This window comes from Cololabis saira, chromosome 8, assembly GCF_033807715.1.
Source record: "Cololabis saira isolate AMF1-May2022 chromosome 8, fColSai1.1, whole genome shotgun sequence".
NCBI classification, from domain to species: domain Eukaryota; kingdom Metazoa; phylum Chordata; class Actinopteri; order Beloniformes; family Belonidae; genus Cololabis; species Cololabis saira.
Genome location: NC_084594.1, coordinates 29484757 through 29511580, shown reverse-complemented (window position 1 = coordinate 29511580; position 26824 = coordinate 29484757). Strand labels below are relative to the sequence as shown.

Here is a 26824-nt window from a genome sequence, read left to right as displayed (position 1 = left end):
ACTAAAGTCCAGGTACAAACAACTTCAGTCGCTTTTATGCAACAAATGATCCAAAAGTAACGACAAGATTAAATGTGTTACTTTGGAAAAGACTTTTGTTTGTAGATTAAGGTTTTGTAATTTTATGTAGCACAAGCTTTATTTATTTTGTTTCCAGCTATGATACGCTGGGGGTGGGACTAGACAAAGAAACGGAGAGGACCGTGGACAAGCACGTAGTAGAGGTGATCACCTGTCAGAGCTGTCCTCTTTAACAGCTGAGTTATATGGAGGCAAAAGACACAATATATTCTTCTTTTTTTTTAATCTTCTGCTTTGAATTTGTGGCCTTTCGGGGAACTTTTCTGGCACTTCGGCCTCACTTTTTAAACTGCTTACTGAAAAGTACTGAAACGGTTTATTTTTCAGGCCCGTCTGCTTGGAAAACACCACCGTCCAAGACAAATGCTTCTGCAAAGAAAACATCTGTTCATTTATTTTCTTACAGTAGAACATCTTGTTGTGCACCATCATTCTGGAGCTGATACAGTTTATTAGTGTTTTTGTGATTAAAACCATTTTTAGTTCACCTACAAGCGGAGAGAGGTTATCCCATTACTCGACATGATCAGGAGAAGCTCATTTCCTCCATATTTTATTTGATCGGTTTTCACTTGTGTTGATGAGAAGAGACTTATGATCACAGCTACTTTAGAAATTAGAACTTTAAACAACATGAGGTTTGGTGCTCACACACATGGACACGGACACACACACACACACGCAAACACAAATGCCACCAGCAACTTGCGCAAAAAACTCTACTTTGTCAAGAAGCACCTTTCTTCTTTAAACCTTCTCTTTCATTTTTCCTCTTCATACACACGCCTTGTCTTTTTTCCTCTATTGGACCCCACCCTCTCTCTCTCTCTCACACACACACACACACACACACACACGCTCACGCCAGCTCCTCTAAGACCCCCCCCCCCCCCCTCCACCCCCCCAATTCCCCGTTCTCCTTGTGGCATTCTTGGGGGCGCACTGCACCTTTAAAGAAAATATGAGGGAGGCCTAAAGAGGGAGGCCCAACAACAGAGTCTTTGTGCTGCCACGGAGCACACACGCATACACAAACACGCAAACTCACACACGCATTTGCACACATCACTGGTGTCAGACAGGTTTTATTAGAGTGAGAGAGGGAGGGAGGTAGAAGGAGGAAGGGGAAGGAGGGGTGAGGAGGTCAGCGCTCAGCTTGGAGGCCTGAGAGCACGGTGTGAGTGTGTGAGTGTGTGTGTCGGTTCGGTGTGTGAGTTCTTCTGACTTGTCATCGCTCCCCTCTGTAAATCATCGCCTCTGACACAGCCTTTAATAACAGGGCATTTTTTAATTCAGCAGGGTCAGACAGGCACATACATGCACGCACGCACACACGCACGCACACACACACACGCACACACACACACGCGGTAAAAAGCTACTTTCTCCTCCGAAAAATAGCTGGAAACTGTTTGGATTTGGATAAAAGGTTTGGTGGGTCAGTTAGAAAAAGTCATTGAGAAAGAAAATCGTTGAAATTTCATTTTCCTATACTTGTATATTGATCTTCAGGCTCAGGTGTTAACTTGTGTGTGTGCGTGCGCGCGCGCGCGTGTGTGTGTGTGTGTGCCTGGCTCAGGTTGCTAAAGCAAACAGGTCTGTGTGTGCGATGAATCCGGCCTCTAATCCGCCCAGTGTGTTTGGGTGACACGGGGAGAGAGAACACAGAAATAAGCAAAGAAATCTAAACAGAGAGGCATAGCTGAGGAAAAGGGGGGAGGAGGGAGACAGAGGGAGAGAGAAAGAGACAGGTGGGTACCATATGTTGGAGTAATCCGTCAGCACTGACTGAGGTCCATTGTTGACGGCCGAAACGAAACAAACCCGACTCCCCGACACCCCCACCACGTCCTCTCCTCCTCACTCCCCTCCCCGTAGATAAACAGCCCCCGGGGCAGACAGTGGGCTGTCCTCGGGGGGGAGAAGGAGAAGGAGCAGGACGAGGAGGGGGGGGGAGTTAAAAAGGGCAAGGGGGAGGCAGGTGGTATCAGATTTCTTTGCTCTTTGGCTGAGAAGAACAAAAAAAAAAGAAAGAAAGAAGCACCAGTCAGGATAAGAGAGGAGCGCATTGTTTCATCTGTCCACCGAGGAGCCGGACTCGGCTCGGCTAGATGTTTAATCAGCGTCTGGGGCCACAGAGCTCTTCAGCACCAAAAAAATATCCCCCACCGGCTTTACGGGCCCAGCGGTGAGGGAAAGGGAAGCTTGTAATGCACCTCTCCGTCTCTTCCGTTCTCTGCTGTCTCTCCCTGGAGAGAGCGACAGATAGAAAGACTGCTAAATAGACCCGGGGCGAGGATATGGGGAAGACGTCGTCACAGCCGGCTGCCTCTCTACAGGTCTGCAAGCTTTCTTTTTGATTTGGGATCAGACAACAATAAAAAAGTAGCGGGTAACCCCCCCACCTCCCCACCTCCCCACCTCCCCAAAAACCTGAAAGCCGAGCCAAAGCCGCGGCGACGCTGCCATCCTTCTGGGTCATCCCTGCGTTCCCTTGAATCCATCGCTCCGGCACCAAAATCACCTTCAAACGCCATCAAATCGCTTTCTATTTACTTCCACCTGAGCCTTCACTGCTCTGCAGGTTTATGTGTTGTGTTTTTTTTTGTTGTTACCATCCCTCAAACACCCTTATCTGGGTACTCGGAACAAGTCGTGATCAGAGAGGAGATGAAACAGGACTGAGATGTAACACGATCTACAAAGCATGTTAATTCGCCGAAGGGTTGATGACACACAGCGTACAGTTGTGCCAGCTCACTTGCCTTCAGAGGTTTTCACACCCACACACTGGGTACACAAAGAACGCTTACTGAAGAGGGGACGGTGAGCGCGACTGCTGTACGACTATGGGGCATATCTGCATGACAGCTTAGTTACGACAGCAGTGGAAGTTCACATATTAAATGCATCACTGTCAGCTGAAACAGTGCCCCCCCCCCTCGCTTGTCTATATTATGTATCACTCACAATGCATTTGTGTGACATTTTCTTCTGCACGTCCCCTGCTTTGTTTGTGCCCCGATCCCTCCCTTCTCTTCTTCAGGAATCTGTTATCCATACCCTCATTCGCCACAGTAAACTCTGAGAATATACGGGTTTGAGACGGTCCTAAAATAGATTACCCGGGCTTACTAATGGGAGCCTCCTGAATGCAGCTGTTGGCCTCGTGAGGCGACCCTCGTCTTTCACTCACTATCAGACAAAACTACCTGTCGTGTAAAGGTGAAGCTTCGTGCATTTGCATGTGCATGCAGCATGGTAAGTGATAGCTGTGGCGGGATTTGAGGCATGTAACTTTTAACTGCCTCATGCCCTTTCTGACCATAGTTTAGATCGCTAAGAGGATTTATAGCCTAGTGGATTTTATTGAACTGTAGTAGGAATGGGCAATATTTTACCCACGGTAAGAATTTGTCATCTCACGATAAAAACGATAAATTGAGGAAATGAGAAAAAAAGACAGAAAGAAAGAAATGAGCCTGAAAGAAAGAAAAAGGAAAGAAAGAGGAAAGAAAGAAAGAAAGAAAGAAAGAAAGAAAGAAAGAAATGAGCCTGAAAGAAAGAAAAAGGAAAGAAAGAGGAAAGAAAGAAAGAAAGAAAGAAATGAGCCTGAAAGAAAGAAAGAAAGAAAGAAAGAAAGAAAGAAAGAAAGAAATGAGCCTGAAAGAAAGAAAGAAAGAAAGAAAGAAAGAAAGAAAGAAAGAAAGAAAGAAAGAAAGAAATGAGCCTGAAAGAAAGAAAAAGGAAAGAAAGAAAGAGGAAAGAAAGAAAGAAAGAAAGAAAGAAAGAAATGAGCCTGAAAGAAAGAAAAAGGAAAGAAAGAAAGAAAGAAAGAAATGAGCCTGAAAGAAAGAAAGAAAGAAAGAAAGAAAGAAAGAAAGAAAGAAAGAAAGAAAGAAAGAAATGAGCCTGAAAGAAAGAAAAAGGAAAGAAAGAAAGAAGGAAAGAGGAAAGAAAGAAAGAAAGAAAGAAAGAAAGAAAGAAAGAAAGAAAGAAAGAAAGAAAGAAAGAAAGAAAGAAAGAAAGAAAGAAAGAAATGAGCCTGAAAGAAAGAAAAAGGAAAGAAAGAAAGAGGAAAGAAAGAAAGAAAGAAAGAAAGAGGAAAGAAAGAAAGAAAGAAAGAAAGAAAGAAAGAAAGAAAGAAAGAAAGAAAGAAAGAAAGAGGAAAGAAAGAAAGAAAGAAAGAAAGAAAGAAAGAAAGAAAGAAAGAAAGAAAGAAAGAAAGAAAGAAAGAAAGAAAGAAAGAAAGAAAGAAAGAAAGAAAGAAAGAAAGAAAGAAAGAAAGAAAGAAAGAAAGAAAGAAAGAAAGAAAGATTCCCTTTGATGACACTTTTTGTATTGGTATTTTTTTATCGTCATTTTTATCGTTATCGGGATAAATGCCAGAAATGATCGTGATACATTTTTTAGTCCGTACCGCCCATCCCTAAACTGTAGTCAGTTTTTCATTCTGACCAAACATTAAGGCAAATGATTTCACCTTTATCCTAATAAACAGCAGGCGGTGAAGTCAGCGGGGGCAGAAATGTTGGTTGCTCGGAGGGTACCAGTAAGAGGAAAGTCACCGGAGAAGATAGCAGCGGCTACAGGAAGAAGAAGAAGTGATTGCGGTCTCAGACCGACCAGTGAAAACAAAGAACTTACAGTATTTTTCCAGTGCCACTTCTTAACGGAGTTATGAGCTCATTTGTTTATAGTTGATACAACAATGTAAAAGGAGGAAAGGAGCGGAGTGAAAATGAGGAGAGTGGACAGCTCTTCAGGAAAGATCAGGGGTTTTCAAGGGGTAAACATGTATGAAAGGGGGAAGGGGCAGCTTGGAGCAAATCCTTTCTAAAGCCCGTCAATTTCACGGTGGGTTACAAATAAACTATGCACTGCCAGAGCTTCACCCCTCTCCTCTGACTCTTCTTTAAGTACGCCTTCTCTTTTGCTGGTATTAATCTGCTCTCTCCACCCTCCCGTCACAAACTTCCCCGTCGTTTGTTTTCATCCATAGGAACATAAAAATGTAAAACCAGTTGTCTACCCCCAAAAAAAAAAACCTAAAAAAAAATAAACTTAAGCCGCACCGAAGACCTCGATCTGTTTAGGACTACCGAGCAGGAGCAATCTGGGACACCTTGGAAACCGCTAGCCAGCGGCGATCTCTTTCAGCTATTTAATGTAATGTTTCCGCAATATAAAGGCAGCGTTTGAGAGCTGAGGTTTTAAAACGGCTGAAGCAAGCTTCTCCGGGCCCAGACTGACCATTAAAGAGAGGAAAGACCGTATTCAAGAGCCAATGCAATAAAAACTCAGAAACTCCAAAAGAACTTCAAAATATGCCGTAATGTTTGAAAAGCCTGGCTGATTTTAGATTTTTCTTTTTCTTTTTTTTTGAACATACTATTTTCACAAAAGGGACCTGTTCTAAACTCCGGGGACACTGCTGTTTTCCAGATGGTTCTCTTCAGTTCGAAACTGTTTGGTGAAACTTGAAAACCTCTCCCCTTCAAGTACGTCCCAACACTCATCTAATGTTTCTATTGATTCACAGGGGTATACGCGCGGTCATAAAAAAGAGCTGACCGAATACCCAGAGCTGCTTTATGTCATGATACAATTCATCATTATGGAGGCATATCTCGAAATCTCACGTGGAAAAAATCCACGGCCTCCTAAAGAGGTGGTCGCATTTTTTTTTTTTTATTTCCCTCTGTCAAGCAAAGGGGCATCAAGACATCGACAATGAAAGATAGTGATGAGGTGAGCAGGGACAGAATGAGGGAGGAACTCCCTAACTGGGAATATAAAAACAGCTCCTTCTGTACTGCAGGCCTCATCTCAGTCCAGGCGGCTAATTGATGGCAAATAGCTCTACAGCAGTTTCCTTACACACACACACACACACACACACACACACAAATACACGTCATATATTATATACACATATGCAGTTTCCCTGCGGTTTTCAGCACAGCTCATTTGGCAGGAGAGGAAGGTCTCACTCCAGACAGACCCAGCCCAGAGAGAAAAACACACACACATACCCATATATGGACAGTGTTTCTTGTAATATTTAGCCCTCATGTTGTATGAGGTAGGACAGTTAAATAGTTTGCGAAAACACGGCCACTTGGGTGTTAGGTCTTAACTGAGTGACCTCCAGTGTTTAAGCTATTCCTGCTGCTCCAACGAGTAACTTGTGAGGGGAGAGACCAAGCGAGACCAGTCTGTGATGAGGATAGCACTAGCCTGGCAACCAGGCCTCACATATGGAAACGGTTTAACTCTTATTATTAATAACCCCCCGAAAAAGAAAGAAAGAAAAAAAAAAAAAAACCTAACTAATAACACATGCAAGACACTGCCAAGACCCGGCTCGGAGACAGGAGGAAAAACACATACGTACACAAACAGAGAGCGTCCGCCGCGCACGCATGGGTACACAAACGCATCCACACATGAAGACAAACGTACACGTCGGGACACCTTTTGGTTAAACAGAAAAAGACGCTCCGACCCAATTTTGGCCCGTCAAAGAACCGGTCGGCTTCAATGGAAATAAAACTCTTTCATGCTTCCTGGTTCAGAGGGTTTTTACACCTGGTTGTGGCTTCGGGATGGCGATAGACACACCCTTACACCCACCCTTACCACACACACACACACACACACACACACACAAACGCACACACATAAACACCGGAAGTGGGTAGGCACAACAAAGGCTGCTCGCTGTACAAGAAGTTAAACTTCTAAAATAAAACACACACACACATACACACACACACACAATCTTTGACTTCCCCAAATAAGAAGCAGGGGTGGAGTGTGCTCTAAAAAGGAGAAATGGTGAAGTGTGTGCTGGACTGTGTGATTTAGTAACAGGGTCATTCCAACCAGATGTGAAACAATGCAAATCCTATTATGATTTTATTTTGTGTTCCAGTCTTTTAAAACTGTAGCAGAAAAAGTTGGACTTTTGTTCACAGAGCTGTCTTTCATGGGGATGGAGTAACATATTTCCCACCAGATACACACACATACACACAAAAATAATATTTGAGATATTTGGGGCAGTTATGACTCCGTATGAGAGCAGGAGAACTACGACAGTTCTTACTGGGCCCTTGGTCGGTAGTCACGGTCGTGCTGAAACTTTAGACCACAGTCCTGACGTCGGTGCCCGGATCAACTTTCCTCATTATTCTGACTTTCATTAATAAGCAAAAAAAAAAAAAAAACAAGGTCCAGCCATACATGCAACAATGCATGAAGCTAAAACTACATTAAAACCTTGTTTGTGCCCGATGGACATCAGAAAAGTCAAAAAATAGTTAGGTGACAAAAGCGTATGACTTTTCTAACAATGACACGACTGATGTGGGATGAAGTGAGTGAAAAGAGGACATTTCTGACTGTCAATTTCTCTTGTCAATTTTTTTTTGATTTACTTAAGTGTCCATACTTCTAAAGACTACCTTACTCTCAAACTGAGTTGCGCCATACTCGCACAATTAATCTTACTCTTTTATACATTTTTTTTTGCCATGGAAATCTTAATTAACAAGACAACGAATGCACTCCGTCTATCAAGTGCAAAAAGGCCGCCATGCTTTCTTCCTGAGCTCAAGAAGACGGCAAACAAGAGAAAGAGAAGAACTACATTCCTCTCCACCTCCCCGTTGACTCTAATCTCTCCTTTAAAATGGCTCACACAAAGAACCAGAGCAGACTAGCTAATTAGCAACACTTTAGGCTTCTGCAGATTTGTATGTGTGGTGTGTATATGAGTGTGTTCATTGTGTGCATCCCGGGCTCTCAACTGTTTCCAGGGTAACTGCTTTCTGAGGAGCCTCGCAAGCGTTGCACATTTTGTTTTTTACTCATTGCCTTCCCCTTGTTCCCCTCACTGTGTCCATCTCATTCTGGGAGTTTGAAGTGGAAGAATGAAGGAGCATGGGCTTAAAGAAAGGAGACGACACTAAGATCAGGATGGGAGGACTCTGCGCGACCTGTGTGGGTCGGGGGGGGTCGGGGAGCTGCAAACTAATGCTTTCTTGTATCGGTGCCTCAAATCTAAAAGAAGTCTAAAACACGGTCCACGGTGGCGCACTTGTCAATTAAAAGCAATTAAGGCTGCTGCTTCGTGATAGAGAAAGCAGCAGCCGGGGAAGAGCGTGAATAGGCAACAGGAGACACGTACACATACTGTCACTGACCAGTAATAGCAATGAGGTCACTCGGCTTTCTCTCTGCAACCTGCGGTCTCTAAAGAAAAATGCCTCAGTCATCACGGCGATATTTAACCTTATTAGAACTAAAAGTCACCAACTGCCTTTTTTTAAGCAAACAGAATAGAGGACAAAAAAGAAAAAAGAAAGACAAATTTAAGGACCTGTCAACGCAGCTTGGCCTACACCATCTACAGTAAGTGACTCCAAACACTCCCATGACAACCAAACTAAACTCCTTCAGGTGCACAGATATGCACGTGTGTAATTCAGTCTTCACAGCAGAAAAGGAGCAAACACACACACACACACACACACACACACACACACACACACACACACACACACACACACACACACACACTCACTTCCTCTGCTGGTATCTGTCTATTCTTGTCTGAAAGCCTCTCGACCGGCTGGCTGGCCATCCGTGACTGCGCCCACGCCAGCTGATCTGGCCTGGTGGACCATGTCTTCTGTGCGCCTGCTTCTCCACTACAACACTTCCAGCTCACTTTCGATTAAAAAAAAAGACATAACTGTTAAAGGGGTTATGGAGTTTAAATTGGCTACAGGCTTTAGATACGTTGCCAAAAAAAAAATGGGTGGCCAATCACCGGCAATTAGACGGAATGAAAATCATAAAGCGGGGAAACAAAATTAAAAAAAAAAAAGTGCTGAAAAGACATTGGTTGTGCAAACGAAGATCTGCTCTCCAGCTCACGCTCGGCAGATTCTCCACCATTCAACAGCCTGGGTGGAAAAAGCAGTAAAACAAAAAAAAAAGAGAGAGTTTTATGGGCGCTCATAAATACGACATCTCAACATCTCAGAATTAGGTCTCAATATGTGAAGAAAAAATAGGAAGCCAGGTGAAAGTCATTACGCACCAATACGGTTTCCTACGCAAGTGAGTTCCTTGGATCGTGTCTACACATCCCAGGTGAAGAAACATTGAAAAGTACATAAGATGTAGAAAGTGTTAATATGTAAATATTCAGAAAGAAGAACTAAATGAAATTTATGACATAAGTTGATTTAAATGAGAGATAGACAGGAAAAGCAACGAGAAAGCAAAAGTGAGACCAGGAAGATAAAGGAAGCTGCTGGTGAGTTTGAGGAAGTTGGTATTCTATAGGTTTCTTTGTATCGCTACGGTTACAGCAGTGGGTGTTCTGTGATGCTGGGCAACCTCACTTCCCCCTCCTCTGTCTGAGCGTGACCTCCCGTGACCTGTGCACTCTGCCGACCCCACGCATAAAGAGGATGGCCTGGCCCAGAGCGAGGGAAAGCTTTTAGGAGGTGACAGCACTCAGAAAGAGGCCCGGCACTGATTTAGTGGCCGGTACACATGACAGCCAAACGGACAGACCGACAGAAGGCTCGTACGCAGCGTACTCACGCAAACCAGATACGTCTGATTTAATATCATTAATCTCACTGGATCTGGAAAATGTATTTTCTTTTCAGTTCCCTTTTTACCCCCCCCCTTCACCTCTATCTTCTCTGCACCTTTATCTCCACTCTTGACCTGAGAATGAACTCGTTGGAGAGCTGGAGGTCAAACGAGACATAACTGTCCCAGTGACCAACATTCACCTCCCATAATTTAGCAAAGCCAGAGAATCACATTCAAAACATCCACCGCCTCCGTCCGCATGGGCCGCAATCACTGAGTGTAGCCCGATCTAACAGGAAGCCGTACCTTATCTCAATCATCCAACATCTTTCACCATCTGCTGGCGTGCACGCATGCACGCGCCGGTGCGTAGAAGCACTCGACAAATGCAACTCTTGCATCACGCGTGCACACAACGCCGCTATCATTCATCAGTGTTTGTGTATATGTGAGATCTCTATCAGTTCCCCCTGATCTCCAGTCATCATTGCGGCTTCTTAATTACACTCTTCATTAACTTATATGTGTGTAACTGCCCGTGTGTGTGTGAGTGTGTGTGCGTGGGAGAGGGGGAGAGTAGCGAGTGGACACATAAGAGAGCGAAGCCAAAGAAACACCGGCGGGGGGGACTAGAACATGACAAATGGGAGAGAAGATCGAAACTCTAAACCAATTTCTAAAACTGCCTTTTTCTCAACCAATGTTCCTTTTAAATCCCCGGGGAAGGGAGACCGACTGCTGCAGTCTGCTTCTCACTCTCTATTTGCGTGGAAGAGTGGGACGGCAGGGAAAGAGACAGGAGCTGAGAAGGAAAAGAGAGGCGTCTCTGGCTGGTTCAGCCGACTGATGAGGGGGACTCTCTGGAGGAAACGGTACCTCTCTGGCCCTCGCCTGTCCTCTCCCATCCTACTGTCCCTCCCTTCCTCTCATCACCAGCAGCTCCTACTACCACGGCTGCTGGATCACAAGAGGCAATTAACTGATGGTAAAGAAGAAAAGCGGGAGGAGACAGAAACGGGCGAGAGCAAACAAAAGGCGGGGAGTGGCAACGCTTTCAGTTTAAACTCACATCCTGCAAATAACTAATAATAATAAAAGGAAGGTAGGAGAGACTTAAAGACACAGAGAACTGAAGACACCTGGTTCTCGTCAGAGCACCCTCCACCCAGCCACCCAGCCGCACACTCACACACACACACACACACACACACACACACACACTTCTGAGGTTTGTTAGGATTTATCCTGCTTACATTTCTCCTCTGCCATGCATCATTTCACGTCCACACCCAGCACCTCAACAGGGCCGTGCGCGCTCTCCACCACTCTCACTTTTCAACTTCTTCTCCTGCCGCCTCCGACTCTGCTGGTTGTTTTTCCCCCTCCTCCCCCACCGATGATGGGGCAAACCTGGTCTTCACCCCTCAACCCCCCCACACACACACACACTTTCTTCCCTCTCTCTGTCTTCCCTCTTTCCAGCTCTGTTCTTTCTGGGGAGGCAGACAGGCCACATTCCACAGGGAGGCCCAGGCGCCCTTTTCTGACACGTCTCAGCTTTACACCCCTCCCTCATCCCTCTGTTTCTTCTTTCCAGCCAACAAATGCCCCCCCAATCCCCCCCCCACCCACCCCTCCACGATGCCTCTTCGCCTGTCTTTTTACCTTCATTTCCTTCAACTAGGCTTGTTCCCAGGAACCCCATCTTCCCTCCCCTACCCACCAACTCATCTACAGTATCTATCTATTAGGGCTGTTCCATTTTGCCCAAAAATAAAATCTCGATTTTTTCTCTCAAAATCCGATTTTCGATTACGATTATTTTGTGAATTGACAAAAGGCAAAGAAATTATTTCAAATATGCTTTTTTTTTATTGAACATTTGCCTCATTGGGCTTTAAGTGCAAACTTTGCTCTTATTAAACCAAAAATTAATGAATAAAGTGCAAAACTCTGTAAAATAAGTTGAAAAAAAGTTTAAAAAAATATAATAAAATATAAAGTTTTATCTCTGGAAAAAAAAATCAGCAAATCAGCACTTGCAAACATACAGTAAGTTATATTTCCAATTAAATAAAACAAGACATTTTCTAATTAAACTAAACTGGGCCTTTGCATGCTAAATAATAATGCACTAAAGAGCCTCTCCGATGGGGCACTTGTCACAGGTATTGAGAGGTATTTCCATCCATCATTAATATGTGTGCAGACGAGGTAAAAAAAAAAAAAAAGTGAAAAATCGATTTTACGAGTTTCACGTTTTAACATCGTTTTAATTACATTAAAATTACGATTTAAAATCGATTAATCGAACAGCCCTACTATCTATCTATCTATCTATCTATCTATCTATCTATCTATCTATCTATCTATCTATCTATCTATCTATCTATCTATCTATCTATCTATCTATCTATGAAAAGGAGAGAGACCAGTTTGTGCGGTCTGATGGCTGAGATTTCTCTCGGGCTCCCAAGGGCCCCAAGGAAAAGATGGCTTTGTGTTCTGACAACACAGCGCTGTCAGGAGTTCTGTGTGTCAGCGTGTGCGAGAGGGCCGGTGTGTCGTTTCTGCTCCAGTGCGCAGCGGCATGGTGTTTAAGCACAAACAGTGGTCTGCACAACACCTTCAGGTGAGAGGCTCAAGCGTGGAGGAAGAATGACCAAGAGGAAGAGGAGGAACATCCGAGGCATTAAGGTGGCGGCTCTGACTGAATGAGAAGCCTGCACGGCCACCCAGCGCCGCCTCAGCGAGATCACTTTAACTGGAAATGCGATGGATTAATGGATGAAAATCACTGCCCTCCAACACTTACAGCAATTTCTCACCAGATTTCAGTATAATTGTTGAGGCATTTAATAATGTTCCAAAAACTGTAAGAAATGGGAAATTAACTGATAGTTGGACCGAGCAAAAAAGTCAAATTATAGTTATTTTTTCCCCGAAAATTACTATTAACATTGTGCAATTTTAAAGTGATCACATTCATACTTCAAAAGTAATGTGAATATTCTTAAATATTAAATAATTCAGCATAAACACAATGTGGAACTGTGCAAGTTTTAAGTCCCTGGGTTGAGTCCTCCAGAAAGCGCACCGGAGGAAGAAGTGATTAACGTCAAGTTCCAGTCCTTACCAACGTCCAACAGCCACCAAGAGGCCAGAACTAATCTGCTGACCTAAATCTGACTAGGTTGGTGTGTGAATTCATCCGTTTTCCCTGAGTTCGACGTCCGTTAACGGCTCGGGTCTGGTGGATTCTTCAAAGTTATGTGAGATCATGCAAATTCGAGGGAGAAACCGTCAGGCGTGCTTCGTGTCCATCTGGCTGAGACCGGAACCGTGGGGGTTATAATGCAGCAGCACCCCATGATAAAAGTCAGAACATTTTCTGTATGTTCAGTTTTAGAATATGCAGAATTGATTCATGACTTAATTAAAATGAATGTATTTTTACTGGTAAATTTGAACTTGACAGAGCTTAGCTAAAAAAAACGGGCTTCACTTGCTCTCCTCTCATCATAAAACCTGTTCTACACGATGGCGTGAAAGTAACAAAAATTAAATGATGTAAAAAAAAAAAAAAAGCATGTGATTTGGAAACAGAGGTGATAAAAATTCATGGGAATTGAAAAACTAGAGCATTTACAACGTAGGTAACCTGAAAAGAGCAGTGATGAATTGTCGTGTGATTTTATAAATGAAAGCGTTTTGCTTCCCTTGCGCTCGTGCTCGGCTGCAAAGGCAGACTTCGCCGTGCCCGTGAACTTCAGCTACCGACCGAGTTTTACTTCGCGGCTGTGGTTTTCTGCTTCGTACTCCTTCAGAGAGGAAGTCACAGAAATTAGACGTCTTGGTCAAATTAACTGTGACTGTGACTGTTATAATGCAAAAATTAAATGAGCAGTGATTATCAGAACAACAGTTTCAAATGTCAGTGAAGTTCATCAAATCAACGGATAATTTATCACTCTATTTTTCAATTTGCTTCGATTTTCTCTCCTTATATTGTTAATTTGCAAGCATTTTCATCACTTCATTTTTCAATTATTTTTGTTACTTTCACCCTTGAGGGCTTCTCCTTGAAATGATTAATGTGTTAGGAATGTTAAAATATGGCTTTGTTTTGACAACTCCACCACTGTTTCAGTCAAATAAGACTTAAATTTATCAAATCACACAGTTTATCACTGCTGCTTTCAGTCTAGCTCCATTTGAATCGCTCACTCTTTCTCACCTCTATTTTAATCATTTCATTTTACTTATGTTACTTTTGTTACTTTTACCCCTTATAGTTGACAAGCAATACGAAAGGAGAAGGAATGGACCCTTTGCCGTGCTAGATTTAACATATTTTGTATACTAATTCCTCATTCATCGTTCATGTTTGACGTTATACAAAAAAAGTAAAAATAAAAAAGTCAGTCAGAGCAGCCACTGTGTGCCAGGTGGGTATAAATGCAATTGAAAGCGTACCTATACAGACCAACGCTGTGATTATATGCAGAGCAAAATGCAAGATTCAGTAATATCCTCAGAAGGGAGAGAGAGAGGAACAAAACGAATTAACAATGTCAACAATTCAGACAACTCATTACGACTCATATCAGCAGCCCAAAGAACTGCAGTGAGTGTGTACTAGCAGATTAATGTGGACGCTTTGAACACTTTGTGGAGCGAGTGTGGGGATCTGGAGGAAAGGTTGTGCTTGTCTTTCATGCTCTACAGTGGATGGAAGGAAAAAGAAAGTCCAGTAAGGGAGAGGAAGAGAGAACAAGATGGAAAGAGAGAAGGAGCTATGCTTGTGGTTGGTAACCCGCTCAAGAGAGGAAATACCAGCAAGCACACACACACACTCACACACACCTAGAAGCACACACACAGGTGCAAAAACATGGAGAGCATGGAGAAGTCCCAGAGAATAAAGACCTGCTTTGTATGAGCCAGAAGTTTGGTGTTAATACGTGTGCATTTGTGCATGTGTGTGTCCTCGGCTGAAGGTTGCTGAGGAAGCAGGGTGAGGAAGCAGTCAGGGGAAGGAGGAGGGAGAGCAGGACAGGAGTGAAGGGCTCCGAGTGTTCTTCATTCACCTAAGGCGCCGTCATTATAATTAGGGGGAATAATTTTAGCAGCAGGGAGGAAACCCAGGGTTTTTTTTTTGCCTCCCGGTTTCCTTAACTTGAGACTCCGTTAGTGTGGAAGGAGCCAAACCTCACAGTGACCTTCCGCCATGGTGGGATTCGTGTTATCAATCCCATATCTGCCCTTAACGTGTTAAACAACTGAACGGGAGGACTGCAACAATCAGTAAATGCGTGTCATCTCTCACAGGATGCCACATCATTGATTGAAAAACATGAATCAGCAGGTTTCCATCAGTAGTCGCCAAGCAGACATTTTTGTCCAGTTATGTACAAATGACTAACATAGAGACGTCTGGGCAGGAGGAAAAAAAATACTAATATTTTGACGTGCTCTGTGTCGGTGTGTGTGGGGTCCGGGTGAAGGTCCAATTCCCAAGTATTTTTTTTAAGGGGAATGGTTAATACAATGAAGAATTTCATCCAATAAGTTCCAGGAAAAGTGTCGAAATTCCAGTTGAAGCGGTTTGAGTGTGTATGTGTGTGTGTGAGAGAGGGCATGTGAGCAAGAGGATACGAATATGATACACAGGAGATAAAAAGCAGATCTGCTGATGTGTTGAACGAAAGCAAAAACCATGAATCAGTGAAAAAAATAATTAGACAAATATACTGTAAACAAGGGGCCTACTCTCAGAACTGTGATGCATTCAAACTCATCATGCGTCCAGGTCCTACACGGTGCGTGCGCTCGCCAGTTCAAGAGTGTGAAGCTGGGTTATTTCATTCCAGCAGGTACTTCCTCCTGTTTTCATGTAATAATATATCAGTGGGAACCTCTTGTGTATGAATTCCTATGGCGAAGTGCGTCCCGGTGGGATTAGCTGGCACTAGTGAGCCGTGGATAATTAAAGCACCAAGCCAACCTGCCAGACTTTTTCACTTCTTGCACAGGCAAGACTGACAGTTGCCGGTACGGCTCAACGGAGGGTCTTACATAACGGCCTGGTGCGTGCGTACCGTTCCACGTAAAGTGTTGCTCATATGCTCAAGGGTTGCACAAGAGGGACGTGTTGCAAAACATATTGGTGAGTATAGTTAAATGCATGCATAACATGGACACAGAAGCACACACCTGTTGCTGCTGCAGGTGCAGTAAATCAACCGGGCTGATCTCTCCATTAGTGTCTCCGTTGGACCCACCCTCTCTGCCTCCCCCTCCGTCTGATTGGCTGCTGAGGCTGCTGACTCCATTCTGGTTGGACGGTGTCGTTCGAATGGTCTCAGAAGCTGATTCCACCATCATCACTGGCACCTGGGAGCAAAGGAGAGCGGCGGGAAGAGTCAGGACAGGGTGAACATTAGTTCCCTGCTCTCGTTTGATTGAATAAATGAGGTAATAAGGTAAAAAAGTAAACCGAAGAAGAGGTAGAAAGTGGCCTGGTTTGTGTGTGTATGTTAACATGAATTTGTGTGTATGTGCACGCAGTTTGATTCTTAAAAAAAAAGCACTTTCAGCTGTGAACCATAAATATAAAAATGAGCCCAAAAGGCCACAAAGCAACATAACTGAAAAGTTCCCTGCCTGCATGTGTGTGTGTGTGTGTGTGTGTGTGTGTACAGGAGAACGCACATGGATAAAGATCAGATGAGCAGCAAATCTAAACTGACAAGGCTGCTAATACTCTGCTATATACTTAAATAACACACACATTTCTCCATTAATCAGAGGTGGCATGTGTGCGCCGTGTGTGAGCCAGGAGCAGGTTGGTCTTTGAGAGAGATCCGTTTGATGCACCTTCAGAAGGCCTCTCTAATTAGAGCGTGTTCCTTCCACAAAACCCGAACAAAACGAGCCGTTCCTGGATGTGTTGTTGTTTTTTGAGAAACAACGCCTCGCAAACACACAGGAGCATTTGCCATCGTTAGGAGCCCGAGCGTGGGAGAGGAGACAGAGGCACACACGTACCCATGCGGAGCTCGTAACACACAAGCTCGCTAATACAAAACAAAACAAACCTTCATGCAAGCACGCAGGCTGTGAACTCTTAATGACGAGCTCAATCTCGTCTTTCTGCCTCATCCAGTTTTAGAAATTAACTCACGCAAGTGCATACCTTTAAAAGGGGAAAGTTCTGCGGCTTTCATTTCAGCAAACCCAGACTTGGTACACAAAACGCCATCGAGGCATTCCACCCGCCGCCTGAGCGCGAGCTCTGTGTTTTTTCAGAGGCGTACAACCCATGCCTTCTGGGGAAACAATAAAAGCCATTTCATGAGAGAATCTAACTTTTCTTTTCCTCTGAGGCAATAGCAGGTGAACCTGAGAGTGTTTGTGCGTATGTGTGTGTATGTGTGTACATTTTTTTTGGAGACGCTGACAGCAGGTGAGAGTGTGAGAGATCGCTGGTGGCTTTGTTAATGGAATGCTGCCAGATGCTCGCAAACGGTCAGGGACCTGAGCACGTTGGTGTGTGTGTGTGTGTGTGCGGGATGCCAACATGTGCAGGCGAAAAGGGCCGGTGTGTGCTTGTTAAAAGGGCCTGTTCACTCAAATCACAGAGGTATTCTCTCACTGAAGTGGTATCCACTTCAAGCAGACAGCTGACATGATATTTTCTAGGTTCCTGAGATGGTACATGTTCTGCTTTTGAATCAGTTCCAGTTGTTTTGCGGTGGAATCTGAACAAACCTGGTGTGAAATATGGGAAATGAGCACAAATTTGTTATGCGGTATTATGCTTTAGGGCCACGTAATGTGTTTTCAGATGATGTGCTCACAACAGGCAAACATTATGCTTTGGTTTTCATGCTCCCAATTTACACGCACTTCATAAAAAGTTCATGACTTTGTGCTAATAGATTTTTAACTTTTAATCGCTTGAAGAACAAGAAGTTCCTGAGTAGCAACTTTGAGGACGTCGCGGTGACACCATTTGTGAAACTTCAGGTGACAAAGCTTCTCTCTAACAAGCCACGTCGCTTGAAAACCACAAATCTTGCTGCAATATTTTTCCTCCCCATTGACTCTCCACTATCTCCCCCCTGGCACCCATCCGATTTTAGGAGTGAGAAGCAGAGCGTTATTGTGACATTTAAAGCCAGTCACTTAATCTCCAGCCAGACTCCTCCTCTTATTCCTGCTTCCTCCCTCCCTCCCTCCTCCGATGTCTTCCCTCCTTCGTCCAGACCCCTGATGGCTCAAACTGCTCCCTGAGGTAATATTATGGAGCAAAGGCATAGTGCTGACTGATCGACAGATCTTGCCACACACTCCACTGACTTTGCACTGCAGTAGAAACTCTTCACATCATCGCACATTTCACTAAGCATGAATCACCGGGCGCAGCTATCGAGCCCACACCGCGCAGCGCCGGTGCTGTAATGTACTGTTCACCCATCTGCTTTTTACTCTTTCTCATTGACCTTATTAGCAATGAGGGGAAGAGAGATAAAGATCGACCGGGGAGACAGGACTTGCAGGGGGACAAGGACCTAATGGGAAAGTGCGGAGTGTGTAAAAGACGAGCGCGCATGCCCTCCTGCCTCACTCAGGCAGTGTGGTGGTATGCTCGTCTAAAGGGTGTGTACTCTGTCATATCCTGTAATGGGTGTATATAAGCTGGTGTAATGGAGGTCGAGAAAAAGGCAGGGGCATAAATCTACCACCAAGTCTCTGATTACGGTTATGATGCACACACACACGTACACTCTCTTTCATACACACACAGATCTTTAGGGTTTACGTGCTTCTGGGAGTGAAGAGGAGCTGGCCATGTGGAGGCCTGCCCCAACCCGCCGCTCACACTTTCTGTACGTCTTTTTCTCGTACTCTCAATCTTCTTACATGCTCCAACCCTCTCAAAGTGAACCCCTGACCTGAGAGTGTGTGGGGAAAGACATTCCCACTACCCCGAGGGGACTGACTGAGGGAGGGGCACAGATCAGAGAAGATAAAGAATGCGTTTGGAGGAGAGGGAAATAAAAGGCTTCTTTTGCCTTTTAATTGGGATGAAGAAGGGGAAATGGGACTCAACATGTTTCTGATGACTCCGGCGTATGTATACGTGTGTGTGTGTGTTTGTCTAAGAGGCTGGCACCCCTCCTTTGTACTGTAGCGGATTAGCTCACTGCGAATGCTGGGTTGCAAATGTTTATGTGTGTGCGTCTAGCTGTGATTGATGAGCGGAGAGCAGTTGGGATGAGTCCTGTTAAGACATGCGTCTTACTCAGATGTTCCTGAAAAAAAATTTTGCACTAATAATAATCAGCCCCTAAAACTCTTTTCTCTCTTCCTTCACACCGCTCTGGGTGTGTGGAGTTCAAACAAGCCGAGCCAAATGCCCAGTGAGCTGGCTCACCACGGCTGCCTCTCAGGCTTTGTTCGAGGGATTGGCTCTGTCAGATTCCTCCTGGTCACTGCTCGTCAGAAACGCTAAAGCCGGACCACTTTCACTTTCTGCGCGTTTGTGCGTGTGTGTGTGTGTTTGTGTGTGTGTGTGGTGGTGGTGGTGGGAGGGATTGAGTTGTGTACAGTGTGCATTTATGTGTGCATCTGTGTTTACAGCAGCTTAGTGAGATAATAAGTCTTTATCATGTTATGCCTCATGTGGGAATATTTCCAGCAGTCCCAGAACGCCTGTTCTGTTTCCTCCGCCTTGCATCAGCTCACAGGAACGCTGCTTATTAGGCAAAGAACTGAGGGAATAAGGGTGGGAGGCGGAGGGAGGGGGGGGGAGGGAGGGAGGGGGGGGGTTAGGGAAAAAAAATGTCTGCACCAGTATCTACACTCCATCATCCATCTACTTTCATCTGACTATTGAATTATCTCTCCTGCACTCTGCTTGCTGTCTTCCCCCCTCTGGATATAGGGGCAGGTTCAGCCCAGGAAAACATGAAAGTCATCACCCTGAAATAGAATCCACATAGGTTATCCTTATGATCTCTGATAGTTCAATCAATATTTGCGAGCAAGAGAAACGCTCTTCTAGAAAGAGAGTATCAAGGAAGCGGGAACTCCAACCTGTTTTGTAATCAGGAACCAGAATTTTGAGAAACCTCTGTTGAAAATGAGCGACTGTTGAATCATAAAATATTGGGGTAACTGTTACACTCAGTGGAACTTTATTCAATTATAACTAACAGCCACATACATACATATACACATATATATATATATATATATATATATATATATATATATATATATATATATATATATATATATATATATATATATATATATATATATATATATATATATATATATATATATATATATATATATATATATATATATATATATATATATATATATATATATAAAAAGAAAAAAAATGACAGAATCTCAGCCGCTCAGTGTACTATGACAGGGGGACGCATGTAACCATAATTCGGTAAACAAGGGTTACACGTCCACATTCTCACACTTTCTCTCTGCAATCTGGGAAAGACTCCTCCGCTAAATAAACTGTGACACTTGCCCTGCGGGAATCTGATTCAACCCCGATCCGGAAAACACACCCATTTCCCACCTGGCAGATCTGTGCTCTTATGTCTCCATTTCTCCCGTCTTTAATCTACATGTGCCAAATGCAACATGAAAGAGAGAAATGTATAAATACTGTCATTTACAAGAAATCTAGGTGTGTACGGTCACGTAGTTTGTGGCATTCTGGGTGCATCGGGAAAGAAAGTTATGATATATTTTGTTGTCATGAATGTTTCTGTGGGTGTTCTTGCACAATCAAATCTCGCCTATAGCCCCGCAGCACTTATGGAGCAGATCCTTAAACACTTAAACACTCCGTCTTTACTTTCCCATGCAAACTAATGTGAACATATTTTGTCTGCCAAGAAATGTTATGAGAACTCAAAACTTGCAGTAAATGCAAAAATGCAGTCATATAGAAAATGTTTTCCCCTTTGCTTGAAATCGTGACATTCATATGAATTCGAAGCAAATCGAGTACGCTGGCAATTCTTTTTGCGAGGCGTAAATATATTAGAAACAATGCAAAATGTGGAAGAAAAGAAAAACCTAAATATTATTGAGTTAATGGCGCTGCTGGGTATGTCTGCGTGTTCCAGATATCTTTAACAATCGTATCTACTCGCTGACTTTGGAGGGATGACAAAAGGGAGAAAGAGGATATAAAAAAAAGAGAGAAAAAGAATAGGAGGGATATCTGCGTGGCATTTCTGAGCTGACGTGCATTGGCTTCAATAAAAGAGAATGAGGTCAAAGGAAAGCTCAAGAATAAGACAGAAAGCATTCCCACACGAGCATGCGCAGACGCTCGCCGATACAAAGAAAAAAAAAGCAGCACTGCAAGAATTCATTTTCCATCATTTCCCCATCCAAGTTGGGTCCTTTACTCAGCAGCTGGCCACTGCTGTGCAGCAGCAGGATACTAGATCATATCAGCCAGGTAGACTTCCCCGACAGAACTTAAACTTAGCAACTAAAAGCGCTGATCCGGGTGACTTTGGCTGCTAGCCCTCGCTAACAGTAAAGGACTGACGATCAGCGTCTCCAGCTGCCCTGGCCCGGCTCCAGTGCTAACAGGTGAACTCTATTATCGCACAGACTGGTAGTCAGTCAGACGTGAGCCGGTATCTGTGACCGGCTGCCTGGTTGACTAGCTTCCAAGGGTATCGTCAACCCAGGAGAAGAGGTAGGATAAGCAGCGCTGCCCTACAGGTATGGCCTCCAGTGCACTGTGCAGTTAGGAAGCTGATGTTTTAGTTGGGAGAAAGGGGTGGCAGTGATAAGAAAAATCCATCGTTAAGTAAACGGTTCCTAAGTTTTGCCAGACCGTCTCGCATATGGCATTTAATTGGCGGAAAGTTTCATATGATATTGGCCTGCGCATGTCGTCTCGGCACGCATGCATGTTTTTCTCTGTATTGCTGTACAGTAACCTGTTATATATGTCCATCCCTCACACACACACACACACACACACACACACACACACACACCCTGCCTCGCCTTTGGCGTGTGCGCCCGTGTGCGCGTGCATGTGTGAATTGTGAGTCTGCTTGGCTGCCTGCAGTTCTCTGAAGACAAAGTCCCTGTTTACAGAGTCCATAAAGATTAGCCTTCCTCGGTCAGGTGGGTTCTGGAGCCATAGGTAAACACACATCACATTCCGCACCGATGAGATCGCTCCGTATGTGTGTATGACCGGGGCAAACATACACTCCTGCCTTCACCTCGACCCTTCTTTTAGAGTGCAGTAAGTGATTTACCAGCTTGCAGACTGCTGTCTGTTCAAAATACTGGAGACAGACACAAAGATACACACGGATATTTGTAGAAGGAGCGGACCTCATGCACACCTCATTTATCTGAACTTGAAATCATGGGTTATACATTCCTGAAGAGGAGTGCATGTGTGTGTGTGCTCTTGTTTGCAAGCAGGAAATCCTCCTGTGATCACGAAGGTGAAACATTCCAGCTCTCACCTTCATCTCTTCCCTCTGTCTTTAGCGATAGAAGAGGCCGAAAGCAGGATATGACAGAAAACACATTTCATATTTCAAATATGTATTTAACTCGGTGGAAGAGGATCGAGGAGGAATTCAGGACGAGAAGGAGGGAATCATTTGAAAAAGGCCATGTGCCTTTATTTGGATCTAAAACCAGCTAGAGCGCTGCAGAGCAATTAGCAGCTCTGTCCTATGAGAGCTCTTTATTAGAATGACCTTCATTGTGGGGGGGGTTGGGGACGGAGCGGGGCAGAGGAAGACATGCGAAAAGAAGGGAGATTTTGGAGGAAAACACAGGAAAAGACATCAGTGGGGAAATGGAAACATGTCATGAAGGTGAAATAGATGGTGGGGGGGGGGAGACTAACCTCAGACTGGACTACAGTGAGATTTAATTTTTCCTTTTTTTGAGTGACACGTGCAAACAGTGTGTGGGAAATGTCACCTATACGAAGCTCAGACCTGGAATTCATAAATGCACGCTCACCAACACAATTACAGGCTGGGGTTTGAAATCTTTTCACAATTGACAAAAGACACGAGTGCACATTTCTGTGCAGGTGCACAAAAAAAACCCCAAGAAGGTAGAATTTCATTCAGTTAATATTTTAACAAAAAAGCAATCCACTCCTGACGCCGATTTTCTCGGCTGAATACATTACCAGGTCCCTAAATTTAATTACATGGGACAATTTATATTTTATTAAAAGACAAAATTGTGGAACCAACAGAAAAAGGAGGTGTGTTTTATCGAGACGTAAATCTGCTATAGTTGCTTTAGGTGTTAAAAAAAAAAAAATCATTTTTGATGGAAATTTGCTTTACAAGGCAGATAAAATGAGCAGATTTAATATTACCTGAAAATGAGCAACAGCAACGTCTAATAATAAAAGGTTACAATGGGTTTAAAAATACTTTGGTTAAAAATACAATATATATATATAAATAAATAAATATCAAAGTGGACATGATATAATTTTATACATCGGCTTTCAAGTCGGGCACTTTGCATTTTCTGGTTAATTAATAGATTGGATCAGAGCGAGTTTAATCAAATATAATTGAATAAGTCCAAAGAAAAAACAGGCCAGACTTTAAAGGAGACGTGCAGAGAGAATGATAGCATGTCCAGTTCTCAAATTAATTGAATTTTAGTACTTTTGAACTCGGTCCAAGCTGTTACAAAGGTAATTAACTCACATCCTATCCAAAAGTGCTAAAACAAGATGATATCCCTGAGCCTTCAGTTATGTGTGAGCACACACGGGAACGCTGCTGCTTTTTTTCCCCTTCTTCTTCTTCTTCTTTTAGAGAAGCACAATAAAAACCAACACTGTTGCATACCAATGCCAGCCTATAATGTATTCCATGTTATTGTTAGTTTTCTGTTCTTCTTGCTCTTTTCTCCTTACTTTTGTTTTACAGACCACAACTAAAATATTAATCATTTCCGAGGCAGTTCCCATTGTATTAAAAAATGTCTTCTTTATAATTTATCAGGGAAAGAAAAATCTTTGTTATAGTGACAAGCATGCTAATTAATAGAAGTAGACGGAACATTGAGAGAGTTCATACTAATTTGGAACATGCTAATATTAATAGAATAATTTATGGCATAGTATAAATAAATTAATAGAGTAATGCATTTGAAAAAGGGATGCCTTCAATTCAATTTAGGAGAAAAGAGGAAAAAAAATGTCTGCCTCTTGGACAAGGATATTAATAACCGTGCTTTTTCACCAGAACTGAAGAGGAAGAGACAAACTAAACATGGACTGTTCACTTTTAAAACGCATCAATATTTCAGCTGCTTCATAAAAATTGGATGAGCACACTTGTTTTTCCGCCTTGTTATTTTCATTTGTGTTAAAGGACTTTGTGAGTTGTAAATTTGTACAGAATCTGAAAAAGTCTGGCTTTTTTTTTTTTTTTTTGCCTTTTAACAAATTTCTCTCATCAGCTTTATGCAAACGAACAGCTGCGTGCCAGGCAGTGGGCAACGGAGGTGCAGAAACAGAGGGAGAGACAAGTGGACTGGGTCATTACCATCGTTATTACTCCTCATTAAATACACCCATCACAAAGACATTTCCGTGTTTGTGCGTGAGCGCGTGCGAATGCGTGAGTGAGTGAGTGAGTGAGTGAGTGAATGAGTGAGTGAGTGAGTGCCCACATGCATGTGACGAAGCGTGTGCGCGCGTTCGTTCTCGGTGCTCCTGACGTGCTCATGTGTGTCCCAATGCAAAAGTGACAAAAAAGAACAATATAATTGGAGAAATGTACGCAGTAATAATAGGTATTCACAAAATGATAATTCATATTAAACAGGGTGCACAAAGTCAGCCTCATTTGCATGTTTTAGATTATATGCATTTCAAAAGTAATTTCCGCAGGGCATATGAATGACATTAATTCCCGGGCGGGTTCTGCTATAGACCTCAAACTATCAAACACTCAAACATTTAACAGATGAAAAAAGAGGAGCTGGTGCCTTGGCAAGGGGAGATTTCAAGGTTAAAGTATTTGAATGTGAATTTTTTAAACTTCTTTCTTGGTTTGTTTAAAGTTGCTCTGTAGCTCAAGTAAGAATTCATTAATTTGGAGATTTAGTGAACCACAGATGTTTTGCTTTTATTTTTTTTTCACTCTTACTCAGCTGCAGATGTGCATTTGTGTGTGCGTGTGTGTGTGCGTGTGTGCATGTGTGTGTTTTCCTGTACCAGACTGAGAAAGACACCTTCCCTCCTAATCCAGCACCATTTCCTCAGCAATAGCGCCTGAATTGGTCTGACTCACTACATGAGTCATGTGCCGCTATCGCTCCAGAAGGAGCCCGGCTCCTCTCAGCAGAGGTAAAGAGGACTCGAAACGGTCCCCGTTAAGTAACCCTGACTGATGGAAGTGGGAGAGAAGAAGTGATGAAATGGGCAGGAAAAGGAGGGAAAAAGGGATGTGGCCCAGGAGGAGACGGGGGACAATGGAAGCAGCGGGGAGAAGGAGAGCGAGACGGAGGGTTCCCCTCGCCTAATCTCCTCATACTGAGGAAGACCTCGGGGCAGGAAACGGGCTGGCTGAATGCGTGATTCCACTGGAAAACTCTGGATGCCATGGACAGCATTCTTCTCTGATTAGGGAATCTGGTCCGCGGCCACATTATAGCGCCTGTCTCATTATTGCATATGTGCATGTGTATCAGACGGAGACACTTGGCGGGCTCACAGACGAACGCACACCATCAAGATGTTCTCCACCTGTTATCCACAAAAGAGTTTGGCCAAAGTACAAAGTTACAGCCAGAGAAGAGAGAGGAGAAGAAAAAAAAAAAGAGAGTGATGGGGGAAGAGAGCTGAAAGGCTCAGTGTGTCTGTGTCTTGTTTGTGGTTTGTCTTCATTTGTAAACAGAGCTGCTGCTGCGAGTGTGTTAGCGTGTTATTATCTCATTAAGAATTGATGGCTTCTGCACGGAGTAGGACCCAAGCTGTTTTGTTTGTAAGCACTCACCCGCTAATGCTGTACAAACACAACAACCGCAAAAAAAAAAAAAATACATATTGTAAAAGTAAACACTCACATGGATGCAACTCCTCTAAGCACACACACTGTTCGGCAGCGTTTTCTTCTCAATGCGTCTTGATCTAAAAGAAAGAAAAAGCACAGATGGGCATTTTTCTCTCCTTCATCCTCGTGTCCCTCTCCTGTCTCTGAAGTTTAGACATTCTGTCTGATATTAAACATTTTTTTCTGTAAGAACACTGCAAAGATTAAAAGCTTGGGATGTCTTAGAGCAATAAAAGCGGACTAATTAGGCCTGGGCAACATTTCTTTTTTTTCTCTCTCTCTCTCTCTCTCTGATTCTGTTTCCTCTTTTTGTTTCTTTCCAGCCAGTCACAGTAGATCTGTTCATCCAACAAGAAGAAGTGAAGAACGCAAAGAGGATTACGTCCTATGAGACACTAACCCTCGCAGACGCACAGACCAATTTAACGTGTCATAGGGCAGCTGTGGGGTGTTTGTATGGATCTGTCTGCCTTAACTAAATGACCATCAGTGTGCGTGGGCTCTCCGCCGGCCCACTCTGCCTTATCAATACTCCTCCGCTCGGCCTATTCACGAGCAAAGAGCCTTCCTGCAGCTTCGGCTCAACGCTGGATCAATGTCAGGAGCAATACGGACCGGTCCCTGCCTTGAAAGCGCCGCATCGGTACCAGCTCCCCCAGGCTCAGATCGTTCCACTAATGGAGGTCTCCGCTGGGGCCCCTAAAGGGCCCCTCACCACCAAACAGGACCCGCAGGATTGACTCCCCTTTCTCTCCTTTTCTATTATCTCCTCATCCCTCAGTCATTTTGCAAACCATGTCGTTGCATCGACTTCCACCTCTTTAATCAGAAGCGCTGACTAGGGATGGGCGGTATGGACAAATAAATGTATCACGATAATTTCTGGCATTTATCCTGATAACGATAAAAATGAGAATAAAAAAAATACCAATTCAACTCCACCTTTTTAACTATGAATCTATCTCACTCTCAGATCCGCCATGTTTGTT

The 26824-nt window shown here is 43.7% G+C and overlaps 1 protein-coding gene across 6 annotated transcripts in view; it reads right to left on the bottom strand.

The window, feature by feature from the left end:
• Positions 1-26824, bottom strand: part of foxp4 (forkhead box P4) — a 94468-nt gene that overhangs the window by 44008 nt on the left and 23636 nt on the right. For 3 of the 6 annotated variants that reach the window (XM_061727645.1, XM_061727649.1, XM_061727647.1), the window contains exons 2-3: positions 25849-25912; positions 15919-16098 (exon numbers count right to left, since the gene is read on the bottom strand). In XM_061727645.1, the coding sequence (XP_061583629.1) occupies positions 15919-16089 (171 nt within the window). In that variant the 5' untranslated portion in view covers positions 16090-16098; positions 25849-25912. Of the gene's footprint in view, positions 1-8671; positions 8752-15918; positions 16099-25848; positions 25913-26824 lie in introns of those variants that run through there. The other 3 variants (XM_061727646.1, XM_061727648.1, XM_061727651.1) reach the window with 2 other exon arrangements.